Consider the following 22,718-nt stretch of genomic DNA (forward strand, 5'->3'; position numbering starts at 1 on the left):
GTGTGACAAGTGCAAAACCCTAGGGTTGAGAAATATCGCACAGATAGGATCGTTTCCAGTGGTGTTGAGTTGCTGCCAGTACCGGTTTCTTGAGTGGAGGTTGCATTCATAGGTGTATGGAGAAGAGTCATTGTCAAAGAAGTGCTGTACCAAAGGCCTACTATGGGTGGAGCATTGCCATTGCTGGGCGCTTTGGAAAGGAAGACTCTCGATTGGTTGTTGTATAAGCAGGCCTGCTAAGTGGGCGAACTTGAGATAGAAAATGGGGACGTCAGAGAACAGGATAATAAGTCGATGGCTCATTGGGGAGGGGGATAGCTCAGGGGGCAACACGTTTGTCTTGGAAGCAAGACTATGCAGGCAACACAGGCTCAAAACCAATCCCTGGTATTAAGCACGTTATAAAAGAACAATTATAATTGTGGCATGCCCCACAGACCGAGTATCCTCTGGAAGGGCACTTGGGTCAACCATCAGTGGCAATTAATAAACTCTGTCCACTACCCCCTTTGAACACTATATTCAGATATTTGAAATGTATCATTCAGACAATCATGAGAATCTGCGAATCTCTATTTCCATTCCAAACACTGAGGCTGCTGGTATAGGCCAAACAGTTTAACCCCTTAGCTGCCAGGGGTCCCCCCCCAGTGCCAAGGCCTTTTTTGGTGATTTCGGTATGTCGCCATTCAATCCCTTGTAACTTTTTTGTTACGAGATACCTTGTCCTTGGCATTTAAAAGGTTAAACGAAGCGGAAGAAGACGAACATTCCAAAAATGTCTTCATTTGTTAAATTGGTTGGACAAAAGTGCTGGACTGGAAACATTGTTTCTCAGTAAAATGGCGGCACGTGGCCCAGCCTAGCTAGGCGGCTCTTTCTGATGGACAGGCCCTGTGGCACATTCCATGGAGGCAACAGTGGAGTAGACAGGAGGCCAGCTGAACTATTGGCAGAGAGGTTTGGGGCAGAAATGCATGTGAGCCAGAGCCTGGAGGTTTTGCAAGTCCTCCTAAAACGGGGGCTAGTTCAGTGTTTCTGAAATGGCCAGCGTGTGCCAGAAGGGCAGAAATCCGACCTAGTTTCCAAATTGCGGGCCTTAGAACCCGGAGACCAGTCTTCCAATCTTACTTCGACCTCTTTATTGCCAAATCAGACGATTATTATTTCAAAAAAATATATATGAATAATAAAAACATGGCAGCACAAGCAGCACACACGCGTTATTTATTTTATTTAAACAATATTTAAAACGGATGCGAATAAAACGCGAATTATGGCCACACTGGAAGACTTAGCGGCCCGCTTGATGGTGGTTGAAGTGCTACACCATGCCATTCCTAGCACACACACATTCCTAGTCATCCACCGTGATTGCATTACACCAGGCAGAGCTGCAGGCGGCTGCGTGGAACCGACGGCTGTCTGAAGAGACAAGCAGGAAGCCAGTAAGTCTCGCGCTGAGCGTCTGCTCATAGAGACAGGCGCGAAGCCAGTAAGTCTCGCGCTGAGTGTCTGCTCATAGAGACAGGCGGGAAGCCAGTAAGTCTCGCGCTGAGCGTCTGCTCATAGACAGGCAGGAAGCCAGTAAATCTCGCACTGAGCGTCTGCTCATAGAGACAGGCGGGAAGCGAGCCAGTAAATCTCGCGCTGAGCGTCTGCTCATAGACAGGCGGGAAGCCAGTAAGTCTCGCGCTGAGCGTCTGCTCATAGACAGGCAGGAAGCCAGTAAATCTCGCGCTGAGCGTCTGCTCATAGAGACAGGCGGGAAGCCAGTAAGTCTCACGCTGAGCGTCTGCTCATAGAGACAGGCGGGAAGCCAGTAAGTCTCGCGTTGAGCGTCTGCTCAGAGACAGGCGGGAAGCCAGTAAGTCTCGCGCTGAGCGTCTGCTCATAGAGACAGGCAGGAAGCCAGTAAGTCTCGCGCTGAGTGTCTGCTCATAGAGACAGGCGGGAAGCCAGTAAGTCTCGCGCTGAGCGTCTGCTCATAGACAGGCAGGAAGCCAGTAAATCTCGCACTGAGCGTCTGCTCATAGAGACAGGCGGGAAGCGAGCCAGTAAATCTCGCGCTGAGCGTCTGCTCATAGACAGGCGGGAAGCCAGTAAGTCTCGCGCTGAGCGTCTGCTCATAGACAGGCAGGAAGCCAGTAAATCTCGCGCTGAGCGTCTGCTCATAGAGACAGGCGGGAAGCCAGTAAGTCTCGCGCTGAGCGTCTGCTCATAGAGACAGGCGGGAAGCCAGTAAATCTCGCGCTGAGCGTCTGCTCATAGAGACAGGCGGGAAGCCAGTAAGTCTTGCGCTGAGCGTCTGCTCATAGAGACAGGCGGGAAGCCAGTAAATCTCGCGCTGAGCATCTGCTCATAGAGACAGGCGGGAAGCGAGCCAGTAAATCTCGCGCTGAGCGTCTGCTCATAGAGACAGGCGGGAAGCCAGTAAATCTCGCGCTGAGCGTCTGCTCATAGAGACAGGCGGGAAGCCAGTAAGTCTCGCGTTGAGCGTCTGCTCATAGAGACAGGCGGGAAGCCAGTAAATCTCGCGCTGAGCGTCTGCTCATAGAGACAGGCGGGAAGCCAGTAAGTCTCGCGCTGAGCGTCTGCTCATAGAGACAGGCGGGAAGCCAGTAAATCTCGCGCTGAGCGTCTGCTCATAATCTCGGATGCCAAAAGCGCCCCCATGAGAATTGCACACCCACAGAACTTGCCTTGGTTCTGGCTTTAAGTCCATGATGGGGCTCAAGGGGAGCAGTGCGCCTCGTGGGCCGCATTACAAGTTCAGCAATGCGTTACGTTTTTTTGTGGTCATTCCGTTACCCCCACCTTTTTGGGCAGTACCAGAATTACTGCCAATTTTGTCGCACCACAGAATTCCGAGACTGGAGCTGAGGTTTAGGTTTTCGTTCCCGGATATTGCTGGAGGGAATTCCTGTCTCGGGAGGATAGCTCAGGGACAACTGCTCGCCTTGGAAGCAAGACGACAGGGAGCAACACAGGTTCGATCCCTGGGTCGCTCTTAGAAACCTCTGGGTATTAAGCGCGTTATAATTAACCTATCATATCATATCATATCTCTACTTTACCCCCGAAAATCAACAGGTTTATTGCAGCGTAATAATTACTCACAGCCCTCCTAGAGACCTATGACCTGTAAAAACGCGGTCAACACTTCCCCGCCACCATTTGTAATCTGGCAGTAAATCCACCGAACCGAGCTGCGGTAATGGTAAATGAATCCCAGAGAAAAATTGTACAATTGCTGCCAAACTCTTAAAAAGGTCCGTCAGTGTCAGCGTGATGGCAGAGAGGCAGTCATTCTCAGCCACCGCCATGTGGACACAAAATTAAGAAAAACCTCCTGCACTTGGCTGGAGTTTCTTCCCTCCAGAGCGCCTCCAAAATTGAAAGATTTATCATAGACACAATCCCCGACAGCACCAAATACAGCACATCTCAAACGGACTCCAGGAATGGGGTTTAATGCTGCTCTTGTAATGTAACCAGGCACAAGTAGCACGATAAAGGATGGCAAAATGCTGGCGAAACGAAATTTGGCGAAATCCGCCGACAGGGCGCTTTTTTATCCTGTTCTGACATTTTTGGGAAATTTCATTTGTTCCCTAAATGTCACTTTTTTTTTATTTTCACGGCCTGAAACATTTTGCATCCCCTGAAAAGGAAATTGAGGAAAACATGACATTTGAGGTGGGACAACATCCGAGATTTCATTTTTATCCAAAATTATTTTTGGAATAAAGCATTCCGTGGCTCTTAAAAAAAAAAAACAGATTGTGGAAAGATGAAACTTCGGCCAGGAAAAGCCCCGAAACAACCAATTTCGCTGCGCCAATTAGCAGCTGGGATGCATTTTGGCCGGGATTCCTACATTTTTCTGAACACAATTTGACTGCTTGCCCAACCCATAATCACGATTACAAGTGGCCGAAATGTCACAGGAGTTTTTTCGGCAAATTCCTCCATCATAGGTTAATTTGAAACAAAAAGTAAAACAGCTTGACTAAAAATCATAACAGGAATTGCCTAGTGCTGATGGCTGCGGGAGCTGGTGGAATGGGCAGGCAGCCATGCCGAGTGGTTTCTGCACAGTGAAGAGCAGTGCGGGCAGATAGCTCAGGCGTTACATGCTCGCCTGGTACATTGGGCCAGCCAGCACTTTCCAAGGTGGAATCCTGTTATGTTTCAGAGGGCGATCAATTCAAATACATTGGACAATAGTCACCCCTGTTATTGCAGTGCCCAGAAGCAGACGGATCGTCCACGAACTGCTATAAAAAATGATCTAATTATCATATAGAATTATAGATGGGTAGCTGTCAACTAGAGGGATTTCTGGGGTGGTTTGGAGTGACATTTGATAGACAACATGAGTGACACTCGAGTTAACTTTGCTGAAACACGGAACTCGGAGGTGGAATGCTCACTGTAGCTGAAGGCTACCCGTGGGTAACGTTATGTTCTGTTGGATGCCTGGGCCTCCCCTTTCCCCACCCAGCTCTATCTCGAAGAACCATTACAAAAATACCAGTTTCCCCCTGACCTCACCCATGGCAACCACCACATTTAAGAAAGAATACATGGCAGAGAATATGCCCCTGCCCCCACCCCAGATCCCCCTGTGAGGCCAGGGCACTGGGATAATAATTCCATAATTAACCACCATGAGTTGACATCACAGCCGGAGGGCATATAATCCAGAAAGGGAAATAGTTGCCAATGGCTTCCTTTGAAAGCCATACACAACGTTCATATTCCATAAGTAGGATCATTGTGCAGGGTTTAAGGCCATCTCAAAGCTCTACAGATGGGAGGCGGCGTCAGCTCATCTGCAAAGCCCTATTTCTATGCGTATTTAATGGCTTATTTTGTGTAGCGCTGCATACCACAAGCAGGGTATCAAGGCGCTATCTGCAGGCCAGGAGTGGGTGCTGGTACACAGAGGCACACCTTTCCACTATACAGAGACAGGTTTCTGCTATGTGGTCAGGAGGTGCAGGCAGGTACCAAAGGAGCCTTCTTTCCAAGTTGGGGTTTGGCTTCAAAAGTTGGAAAGGGAAGGTCAGCTGGGCATGTTTGCTGGTTCTCTGGTGTTTTTGTGATCTCAGGTGGAAAGAGGGGGGCGTTGGTCAGTGGAGTTAAGGTAAGTGGCTGTGTTGGTTGTTTGACTGATAGATACCACCCTTAGTGTTTCTCGGGAAGATGGAAGACCCTTCATTAGTAGATTCTTGAGGGGACGTAGGTTAGCGGTGTCTCTGGTGTGGGGTGCAACTATTTTACAGGTGAAGCGCAGCTACTCTGAAACCCATACCCCGGTCGTTTTTCAGCTTTCTGTGTAGACACTGTCCACAGCGAATCTGGGTTCATCCTAAGAGGCACTATTGAAGAAAGTGGGCTTGTTTAACTCTGCTGCTAGACAGCGAGCAACAAGCCATCCATGAACCTGTAAGGTGAGCAAGAGTGTGTTGTGAGTTTTAGAGCATTTCCTTAGCACCCACGGGAAAGGTGCCAGCCAATCAAATGGCTAGGAATGCAGGTGAAATTAGCCGATCTTAGCCCGCATTCCATGGCTCTGCTATTCTACCCCGTGTTCATGGCTTCTTGCCCCACTGTCACACCCATGGACCCGCAAATCTTCAATACCCCCCCACCACCTACATCACCCACTTCCCCCCAGCAGAATTACCCGCACTCGCTCACTCCTACGGCCATCCCTCTTCATCACAGGTTCACCATAGAGATGAACAAGGGACTCAGTGAGCTCTCTGCCATTTCTATGGCCGCCACGCTGATTGAAGTTATTATTTTTTGGGGTAGTTCGTTTTTCCCAAAAATAGCCCTCAGCACCTGTGACAAATCGCAGGATTCAGTCACTTCTCCTAAGGGGAGCCTTTCCCTGTGAGGCTAGGGAGCGGAGCCCGCTTCGCGATACCCTCCATAGCGTTAGAGGCTTGTGGGACTTCACCAGGAGAGACTGCCCCTTGGGGACAAGGACTCCTGTTTCAAAGAGGAACTCACTAAGTCATTCACCCAAAACCCCTCTCCAACATCTTCCATCCAAAGACCTCATGAAGAACCAATCAATGTATGTTACTGTGGTGCAGAAACGTTACATTCCTATGAGAAAGCAGTACAATACTGTGAAGAAGATTACCCCATTACCTAGAGGCAGCTCCTGGTTACCAGGTGTGCTGGATTTCCAGGAGCTACTTTTAGCTCCTAAAAAAAAACAAATCCTTATTTCGATCCCTGGAACATATGCTGTAATGCCAACGATTGCACTGAATACATGCGTTTTAAAATTACACTAATCACTTTGGCAACATTATTTGGTGAGAACAGCGCCCCTATCGCCACTTAACAGACGTTCCTTTAAAATGTTTTTTAGTCTTGGGAAATAAAGGAGCTGGGTCTGCTTTAAGAATAAACCATTTTGCAACTTATTTGCAGACATTCTATGGAGAGAGAGGACGCACAAAACACGTGTGCGGGTGTTTCCGTTTCTCCAAATTCCACCTTGTTTGTTCTTAAAGAGGACGAGAAATGATTGTTTAAAAATGCATAATTTTGCTCCCCGGGCCTATTAGGGTAGCCCCGAGAAGCTCTCTAGTCTCTCTCTCTCTCTGCCACCACGGTTTCTTGTAAAGGGGATTACAATGGTCCCGAAGTAATTGTTTTTAAAAATCATAGATGGGCCTCAGTTTTGTGGAGAAACGTTATGCCCTCACCACCAAATCTGCCTCAACATTTTAATCTCCAAATATTTATCAGTTGGACAAAGAGTTGGGCGGCGCTGTTTCAGAACTGCGACCCCTTGCTTCGTCCCCCTTGTTCCCATTAACGCTCTGTTTTCTTGTGCAATGTACCTTGCCAATCGCGTTTGAAAGTGCAGCCTTTCATGTCGTGTACTCACAAATCAGCGTCTTAAGAAGCGTCAGATTAAGAGGACAAGGCATGGCCTGCGAGCTGGGGGTTCGCCTCTCGTGGGGAGCGGCTCGCATTTCCATTCCAAAGGAGGGCTTATTTCTGGGGGGATTGTCATGCAGGGGAGCGCGAGTCCTTTCATTATTGAGCCCGTAAGCAGGAGCAGGTGATGCTTTCAAGGCAAGGTGGGGATGAGCTCCCGAGCAGCAGTCCAGCGAAGCCTGTCCGCAAAGCATAACAGGCTGCAGTACTGGGGACGGTCACAAACACCTGCAAGCCCGTCATATTTCCGTGATGAAGTCCAGTCGCCTGCCCCAGAGATCTGTGTATGACACGCAAGTCAAAGGTTACACAGCGTCAGGGCTGACACACACAGCCTTTTCATCCTTCCTAGCTGGATAACATGTGTACCAAAAGATTGTTTTGGGGCCGATTCACAGAACCGGGCCCAAAGCTGGTTATGGTGTGCGCCTAATACATTCTAAATAGTATGTGTTGTTAACCCTGCCTGGTTCTACTACCTTCTAAGCAGCAGCAGCTTTAAGCTTTTCTTATCTACACGTTTGTCATCCAATCACCACAGAGAGTGCAGCCTAGCCAAAACTGTCAACCATTCACCCCAATCGCCACAGAGCAGTCAGCCCAGCCATTACTGGCATCCAATCATCACAGAGAGGGCAGCCCAGCCACTGCTGTCATCACATCACCACAGAGGGTGCCGCGCAGCCACTACTGTTATCCAATCGCCACAGAGCAGACCAGCCACTGCTGTCATCCAATCGCCACAGAGAGGACAGCCCAGCCGCTACTGTCATCCGATCACCACAATCATCACAGAGGGCAGCCCAGCCACTGCTGTCATCAAATCACCACAGAGGGTGCCGCACAACCACTACTGTCATCGAATCACCACAGAGATGGCCGCACAGCCACTACTGTTATCCAATCGCCACAGAGCAGACCAGCCACTGCTGTCATCCAATCGCCACAGAGAGGACAGCCCAGCCGCTACTGTCATCCGATCACCACAATCATCACAGAGGGCAGCCCAGCCACTGCTGTCATGAAATCACCACAGAGGGTGCCGCACAACCACTACTGTCATCGAATCACCACAGAGATGGCCGCACAGCCACTACTGTTATCCAATCGCCACAGAGCAGACCAGCCACTGCTGTCATCCAATCGCCACAGAGAGGGCAGCCCAGCCACTACTGTCATACAATCATCACAGAGAGGGCAGCCAAGCCACTGCTGTCAACAAATCACCACAGAGGGTGCCGCACAACCACTACTGTCATCCAATCGCCACAGAGCAAACCAGCCACTGCTGTCATCCAATCGCCACAGAGAGGGCAGCCCAGCCGCTACTGCCATCCGATCACTACAATCACTAACATCACCACAGAGGGGGCACCCCAGTCACTACTGTCATCGAAACACCACAGAGATGGCAGCCCAACCCCTACTGTCATGAAATCACCCCAGAGTGGGCAGCACATCCACTACTGTCATCCAATCGCCACAGAGAGGGCAGCCCAGCCGCTACTGCCATCCAATCGCCACAGAGCAGACCAGCCACTGCTGTCATCCAATCGCCTCAGAGAGGGCAGCCCAGCCGCTACTGCCATCCGATCACCACAATCACCAAAATCACCACAGAGGGGGCACCCCAGTCACTATTGTCATCGAATCACCACAGAGATGGCATCCCAACCCATACTGTCATGAAATCATCCCAGAGTGGGCAGCACAGCCACTACTGTCACCCAATCACCACTGAGAGGGCAGCCCAGCCACTGCAGTCATCCAATCACCACAGAGAGTACAGCCTAGCCACTACTGTCAACTATTCACCCCAATCGCCACAGAGCAGTCAGCCCAGCCATTACTGGCATCCAATCATCACAGAGAGGGCAGCCCAGCCACTGCTGTCATCACATCACCACAGAGGGTGCCGCACAGCCACTACTGTTATCCAATCGCCACAGAGCAGACCAGCCACTGCTGTCATCCAATCACCTCAGAGAGGGCAGCCCAGCCGCTACTGCCATCCGATCACCACAATCACCAAAATCACCACAGAGGGGGCACCCCAGTCACTACTGTCATCGAATCACCACAGAGATGGCAGCCCAACCCCTACTGTCATGAAATCACCCCAGAGTGGGCAGCACAACCACTACTGTCACCCAATCACCACTGAGAGGGCAGCCCAGCCACTGCTGTCATCCAATCATCACAGAGAGGGCAGCCCAGCCACTGCTGTCATCACATCACCACAGAGGGTGCCGCACAGCCACTACTGTTATCCAATCGCCACAGAGCAGACCAGCCACTGCTGTCATCCAATCGCCACAGAGAGGGCAGCCCAGCCGCTACTGCCATCCGATCACTACAATCACTAACATCACCACAGAGGGGGCACCCCAGTCACTACTGTCATCGAAACACCACAGAGATGGCAGCCCAACCCCTACTGTCATGAAATCACCCCAGAGTGGGCAGCACATCCACTACTGTCATCCAATCGCCACAGAGAGGGCAGCCCAGCCGCTACTGCCATCCGATCACCACAATCACCAAAATCACCACAGAGGGGGCACCCCAGTCACTATTGTCATCGAATCACCACAGAGATGGCATCCCAACCCATACTGTCATGAAATCATCCCAGAGTGGGCAGCACAGCCACTACTGTCACCCAATCACCACTGAGAGGGCAGCCCAGCCACTGCAGTCATCCAATCACCACAGAGAGTACAGCCTAGCCACTACTGTCAACTATTCACCCCAATCGCCACAGAGCAGTCAGCCCAGCCATTACTGGCATCCAATCATCACAGAGAGGGCAGCCCAGCCACTGCTGTCATCACATCACCACAGAGGGTGCCGCACAGCCACTACTGTTATCCAATCGCCACAGAGCAGACCAGCCACTGCTGTCATCCAATCACCTCAGAGAGGGCAGCCCAGCCGCTACTGCCATCCGATCACCACAATCACCAAAATCACCACAGAGGGGGCACCCCAGTCACTACTGTCATCGAATCACCACAGAGATGGCAGCCAAACCCCTACTGTCATGAAATCACCCCAGAGTGGGCAGCACAACCACTACTGTCACCCAATCACCACTGAGAGGGCAGCCCAGCCACTGCTGTCATCCAATCATCACAGAGAGGGCAGCCCAGCCACTGCTGTCATCACATCACCACAGAGGGTGCCGCACAGCCACTACTGTTATCCAATCGCCACAGAGCAGACCAGCCACTGCTGTCATCCAATCGCCACAGAGAGGACAGCCCAGCCGCTACTGTCATCCGATCACCACAATCATCACAGAGGGCAGGCCACCCACTGCTGTCATCAAATCACCACAGAGGGTGCCGCACAACCACTACTGTCATCGAATCACCACAGAGATGGCCGCACAGCCACTACTGTTATCCAATCGCCACAGAGCAGACCAGCCACTGCTGTCATCCAATCGCCACACAGAGAGGGCAGCCCAGCCACTACTGTCATACAATCATCACAGAGAGGGCAGCCAAGCCACTGCTGTCAACAAATCACCACAGAGGGTGCCGCACAACCACTACTGTCATCCAATCGCCACAGAGCAGACCAGCCACTGCTGTCATCCAATCGCCACAGAGAGGGCAGCACAGCCGCTACTGCCATCCGATCACCACAATCACTAACATCACCACAGAGGGGGCACCCCAGTCACTACTGTCATCGAAACACCACAGAGATGGCAGCCCAACCCCTACTGTCATGAAATCACCCCAGAGTCGGCAGCACATCCACTACTGCCATCCAATCGCCCCAGAGTCGGCAGCACATCCACTACTGCCATCCAATCGCCACAGAGCAGACCAGCCACTGCTGTCATCCAATCGCCTCAGAGAGGGCAGCCCAGCCGCTACTGCCATCCGATCACCACAATCACCAAAATCACCACAGAGGGGCACCCCAGTCACTATTGTCATCGAATCACCACAGAGATGGCATCCCAACCCATACTGTCATGAAATCATCCCAGAGTGGGCAGCACAGCCACTACTGTCACCCAATCACCACTGAGAGGGCAGCCCAGCCACTGCAGTCATCCAATCACCACAGAGAGTACAGCCTAGCCACTACTGTCAACTATTCACCCCAATCGCCACAGAGCAGTCAGCCCAGCCATTACTGGCATCCAATCATCACAGAGAGGGCAGTCCAGCCACTGCTGTCATCACATCACCACAGAGGGTGCCGCGCAGCCACTACTGTTATCCAATCGTCACAGAGCAGACCAGCCACTGCTGTCATCCAATCGCCTCAGAGAGGGCAGCCCAGCCGCTACTGCCATCCGATCACCACAATCACCAAAATCACCACAGAGGGGGCACCCCAGTCACTACTGTCATCGAATCACCACAGAGATGGCAGCCCAACCCCTACTGTCATGAAATCACCCCTGAGTGGGCAGCACAACCACTACTGTCACCCAATCACCACTGCGAGGGCAGCCCAGCCACTGCTGTCATCCAATCACCACAGAGAGGGCAGCCCAGCCACTACTGTCACCCAATCACCACTGAGAGGGCAGCACAGCCACTACTGTCATCGAATCACCACATAGATGGCAGCCCAACACCTACTGTCATCCAATCACCACAGAAAGGGCAGCCCAGCCACTTCTGTCATCCAGTCACAACGCAGAGGGCAGCCCAGACACTACTGTCATCCAATCACCACAGTGAGGGCAGCCCAGCCACTACTGTCATCGAATCACCATTGAGATGGCAGCCCAACCCCTGCTGTCATCCAATCACCACAGAGAGGGCAGCCCAGACACCACTCACCACAGAGTGGTCAGCACAGCCACCATTGTCATCCAATTGCCACAGATGCGGGCAGATGTTGCTGTCCAGCCTGTTTTATTACGGTCACAGTGGAGGTGTGGTTTTCATTTAGTGTGTGTAGGAATTTACATGGTTCTCGAAAGACCAAACCAACATCTGGTTCTATGTCGCGCACGCCTAGGAATTCAGAAAAGTCGAATTTCCACTCCTGCGGAACAGCCTGCCTTATGGGAAAATCGGCGTGCATTGGTCCTATGGAAAGCTCCTCGCAATGGGATTGCTCCATGTGGGGTATGATGTTCTCTACGATACTCCCCTCCTCCTCCACTAAATTAATACAAACAGGAGAAGATACAGTTGCACCCGTAGGTGCCTACACTAACAGCCTAATTGGAATGATTGACGGCGGATCCCGGGAACAAAAGGCTGGAATCGGCTTTCTCCGCTTTTCTTCTGCGTCCCTCCACCCTAGTGCTGACTTCATGTAGACCTTCTGCACCGTGGGCACACCCTGCACCAAGGACCAAGCACCCGAGCAGGAATTCCTCGTGTGGGCGAAGACTACCTTTCTGATCCGAAGCAATTCTCAGAGCGGTACATTTCACTAAACCCATAATACCGAAAAAAAAAACCAGAAACCATTAAATAAATATATATAGGGTGGAGGGGGAAGTGGTTTTAAATGGATTGGCATGGGGTTTGGGGTGGGGTTATAAGGATAGAAAAACAAGGGGGTTACGGGGGGGGAGGAGCCACCAAAATAAAAATAAAAGAAAATGCTGTATTTTTTCGGTATTTTGGTTGCGGTGAAATGTACCACTCGGAAATTTGCTTCAGTAATATCACATAAACCCTTTGAAATAAATGGGGGAAGCGCTCGATTGGGTGCATGCCCGCATGGCGGAGCATCCAGACGCACTGCGTGTGTGCCGTGAAGAGCAGAGAAGCCAGATATAAGCCATGTTCCAGGGCACATGGGTGCCAACTTGGGATGAGGGGTCATCTGTGCAGCAATCTCATTCTCCCAGGGACCCCCTCCCCTCCCTTCAGTCTGCCAGGGTGTGACCTCCTCAAAACCTTTTATGTGCCAATTCGTGAATGCCTCGCGTATCACCACACACCTGCATGATAGGTGGATAGATGTGCTCTCCAGGCTTGTGCCACCTTTAGCTCACCAGATGTTTAGCGCTATCCAGGCCTAGTCTATGACGAAGGACCACGGGGTTCCTAGTTCAAAGCACCGGAAGAGCCAGCCGCAGGTTGCAGACCTCTGCACCAAACCTCTCAGTCATGTCAGTTTATGGTTTATTACCATGTGACCTCGAAGCTCTACTGCCATTAAAAAGTGTAAAGGAGGTCAACACCCTTTTAAAGCGCGCGCGCGCGCGCTCACACACACACACACACACACTAAAGTAGTACAGTGAGCTCCATTTGGAGGCCCCAGCCTCGTTTTCCTTACACTTTTAGTTAGAAATCCACATGGTCGCTACTGTGTCCTTCCTACATTTGTATCCAGTCTAATGCATTTCAGTGGAAAGTCCCCATCGTAGTACCCATGAGACAAGAATGTTCATGCACGAGGACATGGATTAACAGGGGTCTGCAACCTTTGGTTCTCAATATGTTTTAGGCTACAAATCCCACCAGTCCTAGCCAGCACAGTGAATGGTGAGGGTTCATGGGAGTCATAGTCCACAGGTTGCAGACCCCTGGATTACAACTTTAAAAGGTGGAGCACTAGGAGAGGTTGCTCAATCATGTTAAAGTGCTTAGATTACAGATTGTAAAATCTTCTAACTCTCAGCCTCGAACCGTAACCAGCATTCATGCCCCATGTTCTATCAACTTGTGAGCAAACAACACCCTTCACAGTCCACTCAATTACCCTAAACATCATTGCGGGATGAGAAAAGGCAAATCTGAAGACGGAAAGCTGCAGAATAAGGTGTATGTTGAAAGTGTATCCATCAGTGCGTTCAATATACAGCCAGTTAGATATACCTGCGAGTTAGGCACTCACCTTTGATATCTGCATGGAGCCTGCAAACACAGGCTGGAGTACTGGCTTGGTCAACTCTGCCATTCCTCCATCCTAGGTGTGTATATCAAGTACTATGGTAGCACCTGGGTACAGGGCCAAAGTGCAGGTTTTCATTGAGACAGTAGGACCACTACATATCCTAACACTACAGCTACCTCTAGGGGTGACAACGGACGAAGCTATGCAAATTGGCATTGTCTCTATGTATCCTAAAGCAACAGCTCCCTCTAGCGGCGAGAACAGGTGAAGATACTGCATCGGACCAACATACAGGGATCAACATACATCTGGCCTTTTATTATATGGTTAGATAGAAGATTAGATTAGATGATTCAGTTGGGTAATAACACCAGTATAAGCAATAATTAGTGCGTAATATCACCTGCATTTGCTGTGTCATATACACATAATCAATACAATGATCTAGCTGTTGCTAGTGATCTCACAACACAATGCATGGTTCTTGCTTCTGTCTGAGAAAATTAAATTAATCTGGAGGCAAAGCAGAAAGTATTTTAGCAGAAATCCTTAGCAGTCGCAAAGTGCCATAAAAAGATTCTCTGTTATGTGAAATAGGTCACAATTTGTATAAAGGACAATATTGCTTGCATCATATTCTTTCCATATTGTTAATTCCCCAAGATGTCTTGCCTTTACGCCTTTAGCCTTCTGTGTCGTTTAGCCATGTGTGTCTTTCAAGATGTCCATTCCTTTTAAGCCTACTATGCCCTTTAAGCCTTCATGGCTTTTATGCCTTTCATGCCATTTATACCACCCTTGTTGCTTGTGCCTTCTACGCCCGTCATGCTTCACATATTGTTAATGCCCTCCAACACTATTATGCGTTCCATGCCATAGGTGCCTTGTGGGGCTACATTATTGAATTCTAGAATGGAGAGGGGGGAGTCGCATCCTAACCCTGCTCCCCCTCCTCAAAGACACGCGAGTCGGAAGAAGAATCGGAGATACCATGATTGCCCATACCAATTCGGACCGATTCCTAGTGCTCCTATGATAAACAAGTACGTTGAAAGGTTCCAACTCAGTCAACCTTATAATCCAGGAGCAGTGCAAACGTTACCCAAAGTGGACGAGGAGCCTCAGGACACGACTAAAGACACCTCTGTTGACAGCCTCGACTAAAGCATCAATAAGCCATGCAGGATGGTTAGAGACACCATGACATAGCAGCGTTAGACATGAAGCACACGTGACATCCACACATCAGGAGACAATCACGCACTTGAATAAACAAAGAGCACATGCATACAGTCCTATAGGGTAGAGGACAGAGACATATACATACTGGCTTCATGTTTATTATTTTGTCACTAGCTTGACTGCGGCAATGCAGAAACCGCAAGATGCAAGAGATCCTGAACAAGCTTGCAGAATGCTTACATGCAACTAACCCTATGGAACTGCACCTACGGGACCCAGCAGAACCATGTATGACTAAAATATGGAGAATATAGAATAGAACAACATAGAAGCCATGTTCTGGTTTAGGAAAATTACAACAGGCCACAGACCCTCGGCTGGAGCTGAGCTGAGCGAATTAAGGCAGCTCAAAGGAGCAAGAGTGTGAGACAGGGCCTGCTGCCAAGGCCACCAAGTTACGAGTGACATTGCATTCCCTGAACTGCAGTAAGATAGGCACAGTAAATGCAAATAAATCAGAGTAATTCAGAGCTCCAGGAGCCCAAAAACATGGACTCTAAGTACGTGACACGGCCGAGCCGATGATGAACCAAAACTAGCAGCTGGCAAAGAGAAGCAGTCTCACGGCTCGCTCCACAAAGATGCTGCAACAAAGTAGTTACAAGGGAAGCCAAGTGTTGCATGATGAGAACGGTCACTCTCATAGCATTTGGTGGTGCACACACGTTACAATGCAGACACATAATTGTGCTTATTATCTTGAAAAGGTACACTTTGAGCTCAGAACCGATTCAGGTCCCAGGCCTGGTTGCGACAGCTCTAGCCAATGACATCTTAGGACCCTATGGGTGGGTAGCAACGGGCAAGAACCAATGATCAGACCCTCACACTGCAACACTGTACAAGTAGAAGTAGCATTTTTCGGGGAAGGGCCAGGCCTGACATCTGACATGGGAGAGCCAGTTAACTAACACATTTAGGGTCACTATAAGTGGACTACTACTCAAATCCACTCACTCGATAGGTTTTCTGGAGAGGGGCCCAGGTTGTGACATTCTTGTGATGCCCAAGTCTATCAAAACTGGCCTGCGAGCCAGAGATCCCTACCTTGTCCCTGGATTTTCTTTGTCCATGTACTGATCCCCGTTGGTTTTGGCTGTAATACACAGCCCAATATTCTCCGTCCACAGAGCGTCCTGGAAAGGAGTGCTGGCAGCCCTTTAACGACCTGGAATTATTAGTCAAGATGCTATGCTTTGCATTAGTTGATAAATGTTCTTAACACCATAAACAACAGCACTCTGGAAGTTTGTGAGAGTAATATTTATCCAAGTGATGCCACTAAACTGTTTTCTATAATTCTCAAAGTGATTAAAGTAGTGTTGTAAAATAAAAATAAAAAATCAGGCTTGTATTATTTGGCATTATGGGATTTCTAGTTTTCCAGTCAGCATGTGGATTTTGAAGCTAAAACAAGATCCTTTGGCTGAACATGTTCTCTAAGAGTGTACATATTGTAAGCTTGCCTTCATTTGAGATATGTATTATTTTGCAAGTAAACTATCATTTTTCTCAGGTTTCCTGTGCACACCCGTGAGGTCATCCAGTCGTGCTTTTTCCCTTTGTATTCTGCGTTGTGCAGTATTTTTCTTACCAATTTGTCACTTAGGTAAAAAAAAAAACTTCAAGTCAAAGAATTCTGAGCACAAACAGAGCTGGTTGGCTTTCTCATGCATGGCCATAGGAAACTTAAGAGCACTGCTCTTATAAAACAGTATTGTTGTAGGTCTTGAAATCCAAAATGAAAATCTTTGGAACACGTGGAGTTTAGAAGGCATGTGTTCACGTGCCAGAACTGCAAAGTGTGCTAAAATCCCAGCTTCACTGTTTAACCACAGTGTGTGATTCTGGGCCAATAATGTACTCCCTTGTAGTATAGAGGACTGGCCTCAGCAGAGCCATCATTAGCTTTGTTCCCATTTTGCTGGCAGCCACCAAAGTGGTATGGGCCATCCAGAGTACTGTGCCACAGGTGAATAAGCGAAAAGTTGCTATGTTATGCTATGTTATTGAATCTTATAAAGCACATAGTCCAACATTACAACAGCAAGTGTATATGTGGGTGTGCTGTGGTAAAAGGGCAGGTGGCCGACAAGAAAATAACTTTATACTCAGTGTGCCATAAATCAATATACAATCAGCAATGATAGCCACTGGGTTAATGTGCCTACTGTTGAGATCTATGTTTAAACGGCTAGCCACTCATTCCAGTCCTCTCAAGTGTCACCCTTCTGAGGTCAGGTTGGAGTGATGACATCACAAGAAGAGTATTCACATGCAAATTAAGGGGCCCCTAATTACTTGGCGACGATTGGCTCCACAATTCCTAGGGCCTGCCCTGACTGCGGTACTACCATGCTGACATGTATAGGTAAGGAACACACAATTCGTTCTGTCTGTTGGTTATGCTATTCTACATACAACGCTATGTCATAAACCAACGGCAAAGTATAAATATGCCAAGGGTGTGCCACACTGCAATGGTTTACTCGATGCCATGTATTATGCAATGTGGGAATACGGTTCTCGAGAAAAGGCAGAACCATGAAAGTTGCTGCACTCGGGGTGCTAGAAGCGCTACGATGCAATGCCAGCGGCTGGCGATCTTTCTAGTTTCTACAAACAACATGTTCCAGATCAGGCGGCGTTTAGGGACCACGATTAAATGAGGGCGCTGCTAGTAAGTGGACGCCAACTTCCCCCACAATACATAGAGCTTGAGGAGGACCCGAACGTCCTCATTCTCTGTAGACAAACGCTTAGCGCCGGGACCTAAATGAAAAACCTTTGCTGCGCCTGCGTGAATGAAGCGCTACCCTATGGCTGCCAGTAGAACACGCCCCATAACCCCCAACCTCCCCACCCCCAGGACTCTGCACGTGACGTTTCAAGATCTGCATGGAGCGTGGCTCCTTTGGGCATCCTAATAGGCTGGGCTGGCCGAAGGAGATGCAAACTAAATGGGGTTTGTTTTGTTTCCTATGTTTGACCTTCCCATCGATCAAAGGATTGAGGGGCAAAAACAGGGTTGGAAATACCACAACGCTTATTTTACCGCGGTCTGTACGTGAAAGTTGAGAAGCCCATGCGGGTCAACCGATCCTTGCATTGCTGAGAAGGGGATACGCCTGATAATTGTTACATAGTACAAGTGTTTCGATTATGTAACATGTCACAGAAATCTATCATAACAGAACTCTGCATAAGCAGGTATCAAGCGTGGTGTGGCACGCATGGCCTGATTCACAGTAGTTATTCATTGTAAACTATGCAGGCTCTGCACGCATAGACACACGGAAACTCCCATAAAATCATAAGTTAAGAATGCGGGAAGCTGAAAAGATTTTACATTTATATTTCTATGCAAAATATTATTTCGTATTCGTGGTGCAATTTGGTCTTAATCAACTTTAAGCGTGAAAAAGCAGAGGCATCAGAATACTTCACATGACAAATTATTAGACCCTGAAAAAACAGTGCGCTCAAACCCAAAGCTATATGGCTGTCATGGGACAGAATGTATAACCCAAGCATAGCAATACTTTTATCTTTAGTTATGATATGGCATTTGTAACGCGCCTACACACAATTTTCATGGCAATAAAGCGTCATTGGATGTTTAAGAATGTTAACACAGCGACAGCAAGATACACATAAGTACTGAAAGGCTCATGCAGGAAAGGAAGCCCTACGTAATACGCACGTTTGCAGACGCCGACCTCTGGTATCCGCGCGACGTGCGTCCCGTTCACGGCCGCGCACCTGAGCCGGTGGTCGCAGTAGCCCAGCTGCCAGTTGGCGCCGCCGCACGGCTGCCATTCCCCCCTGGCGCAGTGGCGGCAGCAGCCGCACGGGTCTGTGGCGTACTTGCCGCTGCAGGAGAGCGGGTTGGGCGGGCATTTCCTCCGGTCGCAAGCCGTGCAGTTGGAGGCCAGGGCCTCCACGAATGAACAGGCTAGAAGGGCGCAGGCAAGCAGTCGACTGTCCATGGCGAAGGAGCGTGAAGGTTGCGCGTCAAGCTCTGCTCTCTCTCGCTGCTTTTCAATGATTAAACCGTACTGGTCCACAGATCAGTCTGTCCTTTTATTTATGGACGGCTGCTGACAAAACATTGGACCTTTTGTTCAGAGGATGAAGGCTTTCAGTGTTCCCAAGCCCCGGCACCAAAGGAAGGAGGGGCTATGAGAGGGGAGGAAACGAATTTGGGGGGTGGGCTTCTCAGGTTTCATCTTGTTCACACATTGACTTTCCAAAATGCCGTTTAGTAGCACCTACAGCCCTCTACTGAATTCGCGAAGTGTATTATTCTAACGCGCATACCATTTCACGTCGATTTGTTTTGGCAAGAATGTATTCCAAACTAGTGGCAAGTCCAAAATATTTAGCTTTTGTGGAGGCTTGCAATATATTTTGCAGACACTGTCACAATGGCACTTACTACATAAGCCATAGGATGGCTAAAGTTAGCAAATGGTGTTGCCACCTGAGCATATTATGGCAGTGCCCGGGGAAATGCTTATAGAAGAGCCACAAGTGTTGATCTTGCCAATGATTGTCTGTCACAGGAAGTAAGTGCAAGAAACGGATGCAGGGCCAGGGACACCCTTTGCTTAAACATCAGGTGGCTGAACGCACACCTGGTGAAACATGTTCATTATACCAGGAGCCGGTTTACAGCTGCAATTAAGACACTACTTTTTAGAAGGCTGCTGAGAAATACCATAGCAACCACTTAAAAGCACACTGATAGCTGAAAGAGGTCCATGGGTGAGGTTTTTGGGCAGGGACGGCAGAGCTGCCTATCCTCCAAGAGTGGCCCGGGGACTGGGTTTTTAGGTGTTTCTCTGGGTTCTCAGGCAGGGTCGGACTGGCACAAGAAATAGGCCCAGTCACCCAAAAAAAGTGGCCCGCCTCACAACCCTTGACCTCTGATGACATCACCAGAAGTGATGTCATTTGACCACACCCCAAAGTGACATCCCGCAAAGCGATGAAACACTACCTTTCACCCTTTGACAAAAGAGGAAGTGTTATCAAATAGCATTGTTCCTAAGTACACTAAATTACCGTGAATCCAAGCAGACGTCCAAGGCCAAATGATATGTTATTGTATAGCACTTACGCCTAAGCTCTTTTTTATAGAACAAATATGCATATAATATCACCCAACCTGTGTTGGTACTCATTTGTCGACCAAAGAAGGCTTTTTGGAAAAAAAAAATATATATATATATATTTTTATTTTCTATTTTATTTTTTCCAAACCGTCCCAGGCATGGCCAGAAACCGGACCTCCCCAGGAACGATTTCGCCTGGTTACAGGCCGAAATGCTATAGGACCAATCCGACCCTGTTCGCAGGGGACTAAAAACCTATCAAAATCAGTGAAAAAACGTTAGTGAGGGGACTTAAAGCTTCAGTTGCCCTAAGAACAACCTTTCTGATGTCATATTTGATGCATTGGTGTTAGTTTTAGCAGTGCACAGTGGTGGCACGAGTTATGGTTGCCATAACTGGTGAATTTCTGTTTTTTTTTTCGGTTTTACTTGTAATCATAGTATGGATAGGTTGTTGTTAGTGCAAAGTAACTGTAACGCTCCTGTAACAAAAGTTTTTGCATCTAAGTTGCAAGGTTGTTCTTAGGGCAACTGAAGCATGACGTTGCTTCAACATTTTTTCACTCATTTTGATAGGTTTTTAGTAGGGCATTGTAAGCAGACCTTTCCTTTAGCATAGTTTTTTCAGTAAAGGGGATAGGTTTGTAGCAGTGCAACTTAACCATAACGTCCTTTTAACCATGTTTTTTGTTAGTGAATTTCATAGGTTTTTAGTAGGGCACTGTAACCAGAATGTTGCTTTAGCATAGTGTTTTCTGTAAAGATGATAGGTTTTTGGTACTGCAACTGAACCATAACATCCCGTTAATAGCGGTTTGTGACTGATTCCTTGGCTGCTCTCATGATGAACTGGTGGAATGGCCAAATTCTCTGGTGTATGTATCCATTTGTGCTACCCCTTCCTTTTTTTAATAGTGTTGGCGGATCTTAGAAATTAAGGATGTACATGGTAAGTGTTGGTGAGTGTTTGAGTGGTTTTTCTTTTTGTGTTAACATTGCATGGTGAATCTGTGCCACACAGTACTGTCCGAGATGACTGCAGGTGAGCAATATGGACGTTTCCTACGGAGACTGCCCCTGGCCGGAGTATGTGCAATCATACTGCAGGTATCTGTAGGACTCCATTACTCGCTGCATGGCCGCATCTTCGAATGCACTTTTAAGTAGTTGTGGGAGTGCACGTGTTTCCGTTGTACAGCTATTCCCATGCTTACGGTAATCCTCTGTGTGCTGGTTATACACCGCCCTTGTTGCTAGCCCTATGGATTCATACGGTAGGCTACCACATTTCAAGTAGTCCTGGCGACTACGTGGGTAGCTGTGCAAACCTACCAATGTATAGCTGCAGCACGCCTGGCTGTATGAGGCCCACTGGAAAACAAGGAACAGCAACCTCCAGTGTACCGTGGGCGTGTTAAATGTTGCATTAATTTGATTGATGTGCGGCTGACCTTTCCATGACCCGTGAAACAGACACACCGTCTCTTCAATGAGCAATGAGACGGAAAGTGTCAAGGGGTCACCAGAGGGCCGTACAGTTGAAGAAAACATGTAACTGCAGGTGTGACAGTTTGTAGTGAGTCTGCCAAAGGGCAAAGCAGGTGCTGCTTGGTCACACACATACTAGTGCATGTAAAGACAAGTAAGCAAACAGCAGAATCTTCGGAGCGCAAACAATGTAAGTGGTGGTTAGAAAAGTACTGTGCACGCTTTTGTTTACCGAAATGGCCTTGGCTGCTGTAACTATTGGAATCCTACTCACTAAACCAGATTTAGCAAAGAAAAAGATCTTTGAATATGACTGGATTAAAAACTGTGCAGCTTGTAAGACCTACAAGGACTTTGCTAGCGCAGTCTTTGGTTTGAAAAAATACAAGGTCCTGGCGGAATACTTAAATGTCCATCTCCGCATATACGACGACAATATATGAGAGTCAGATTTAAATTGTGGCACACCCGTGATGTTTTACAGAGGCAAAACCAAATTGCTCCGCATGAGAATTTTTGTTGTTACTGGCTAAATGTACAACAGAATGAAACTCTTCAACACTTAGTTGTGGCGTGCCCTGGTCTGTATTCTCTGCGCATGAAACTGTTTCAAAATGTACTTGTCTTCTTTTCTGAGCCGGATGAGGGAACACTTTGTTTGGAAATCTCTCTTTACAAGTCCTAGATTGGCTGTGAAGGTAGCTATTGTACATTTTTTAGAGACAATCGTGCCAGATGTTTCTTGTGTATAAATGTATAAAACATCTAAGAAAAGTTGAGAAGTGAGATGCATTTTAGAAAAATAATTGTATGTAAATGTATTATTTTATTGATTCTGAAACAATTGTTAAATATTTGAAAAGTTGTTTGTAACAAATAATAAAAAAATAGCTAAACAAATAATAAAAAAAAAATGTACTGTAGCCGCATTCGTCGTGCTGAATAATTATCTTCCTGCTGCACGTAATGAAGTTGTGTTTCGCGTTGTTGTAAGCATTCTTGTGTTTCAGAATTTATGCATCTCTGTGAATGCTAGTCCTACGGGTAATGATGTACCAT

General features: G+C 48.2%; 1 protein-coding gene across 1 annotated transcript in view; it reads right to left on the reverse strand.

Annotated features, from left to right (window-relative positions):
• LOC138472632 (cysteine-rich motor neuron 1 protein-like) overlaps positions 1-19,187 on the reverse strand; it is a 59,414-nt gene extending 40,227 nt beyond the window's left edge. The window contains exon 1 of the mRNA XM_069610903.1: positions 18,758-19,187. Within this exon, the coding sequence (XP_069467004.1) occupies positions 18,758-19,043 (286 nt within the window). The 5' untranslated portion in view covers positions 19,044-19,187. The remainder of the gene's footprint in view (positions 1-18,757) is intronic.
• Positions 19,188-22,718: the final 3,531 nt, after the last annotated feature.

The sequence above is a fragment of the Ambystoma mexicanum genome, chromosome 8, assembly GCF_040938575.1.
Source record: "Ambystoma mexicanum isolate Mex_15411 chromosome 8, UKY_AmexF1_1, whole genome shotgun sequence".
Lineage (NCBI taxonomy): Eukaryota > Metazoa > Chordata > Amphibia > Caudata > Ambystomatidae > Ambystoma > Ambystoma mexicanum.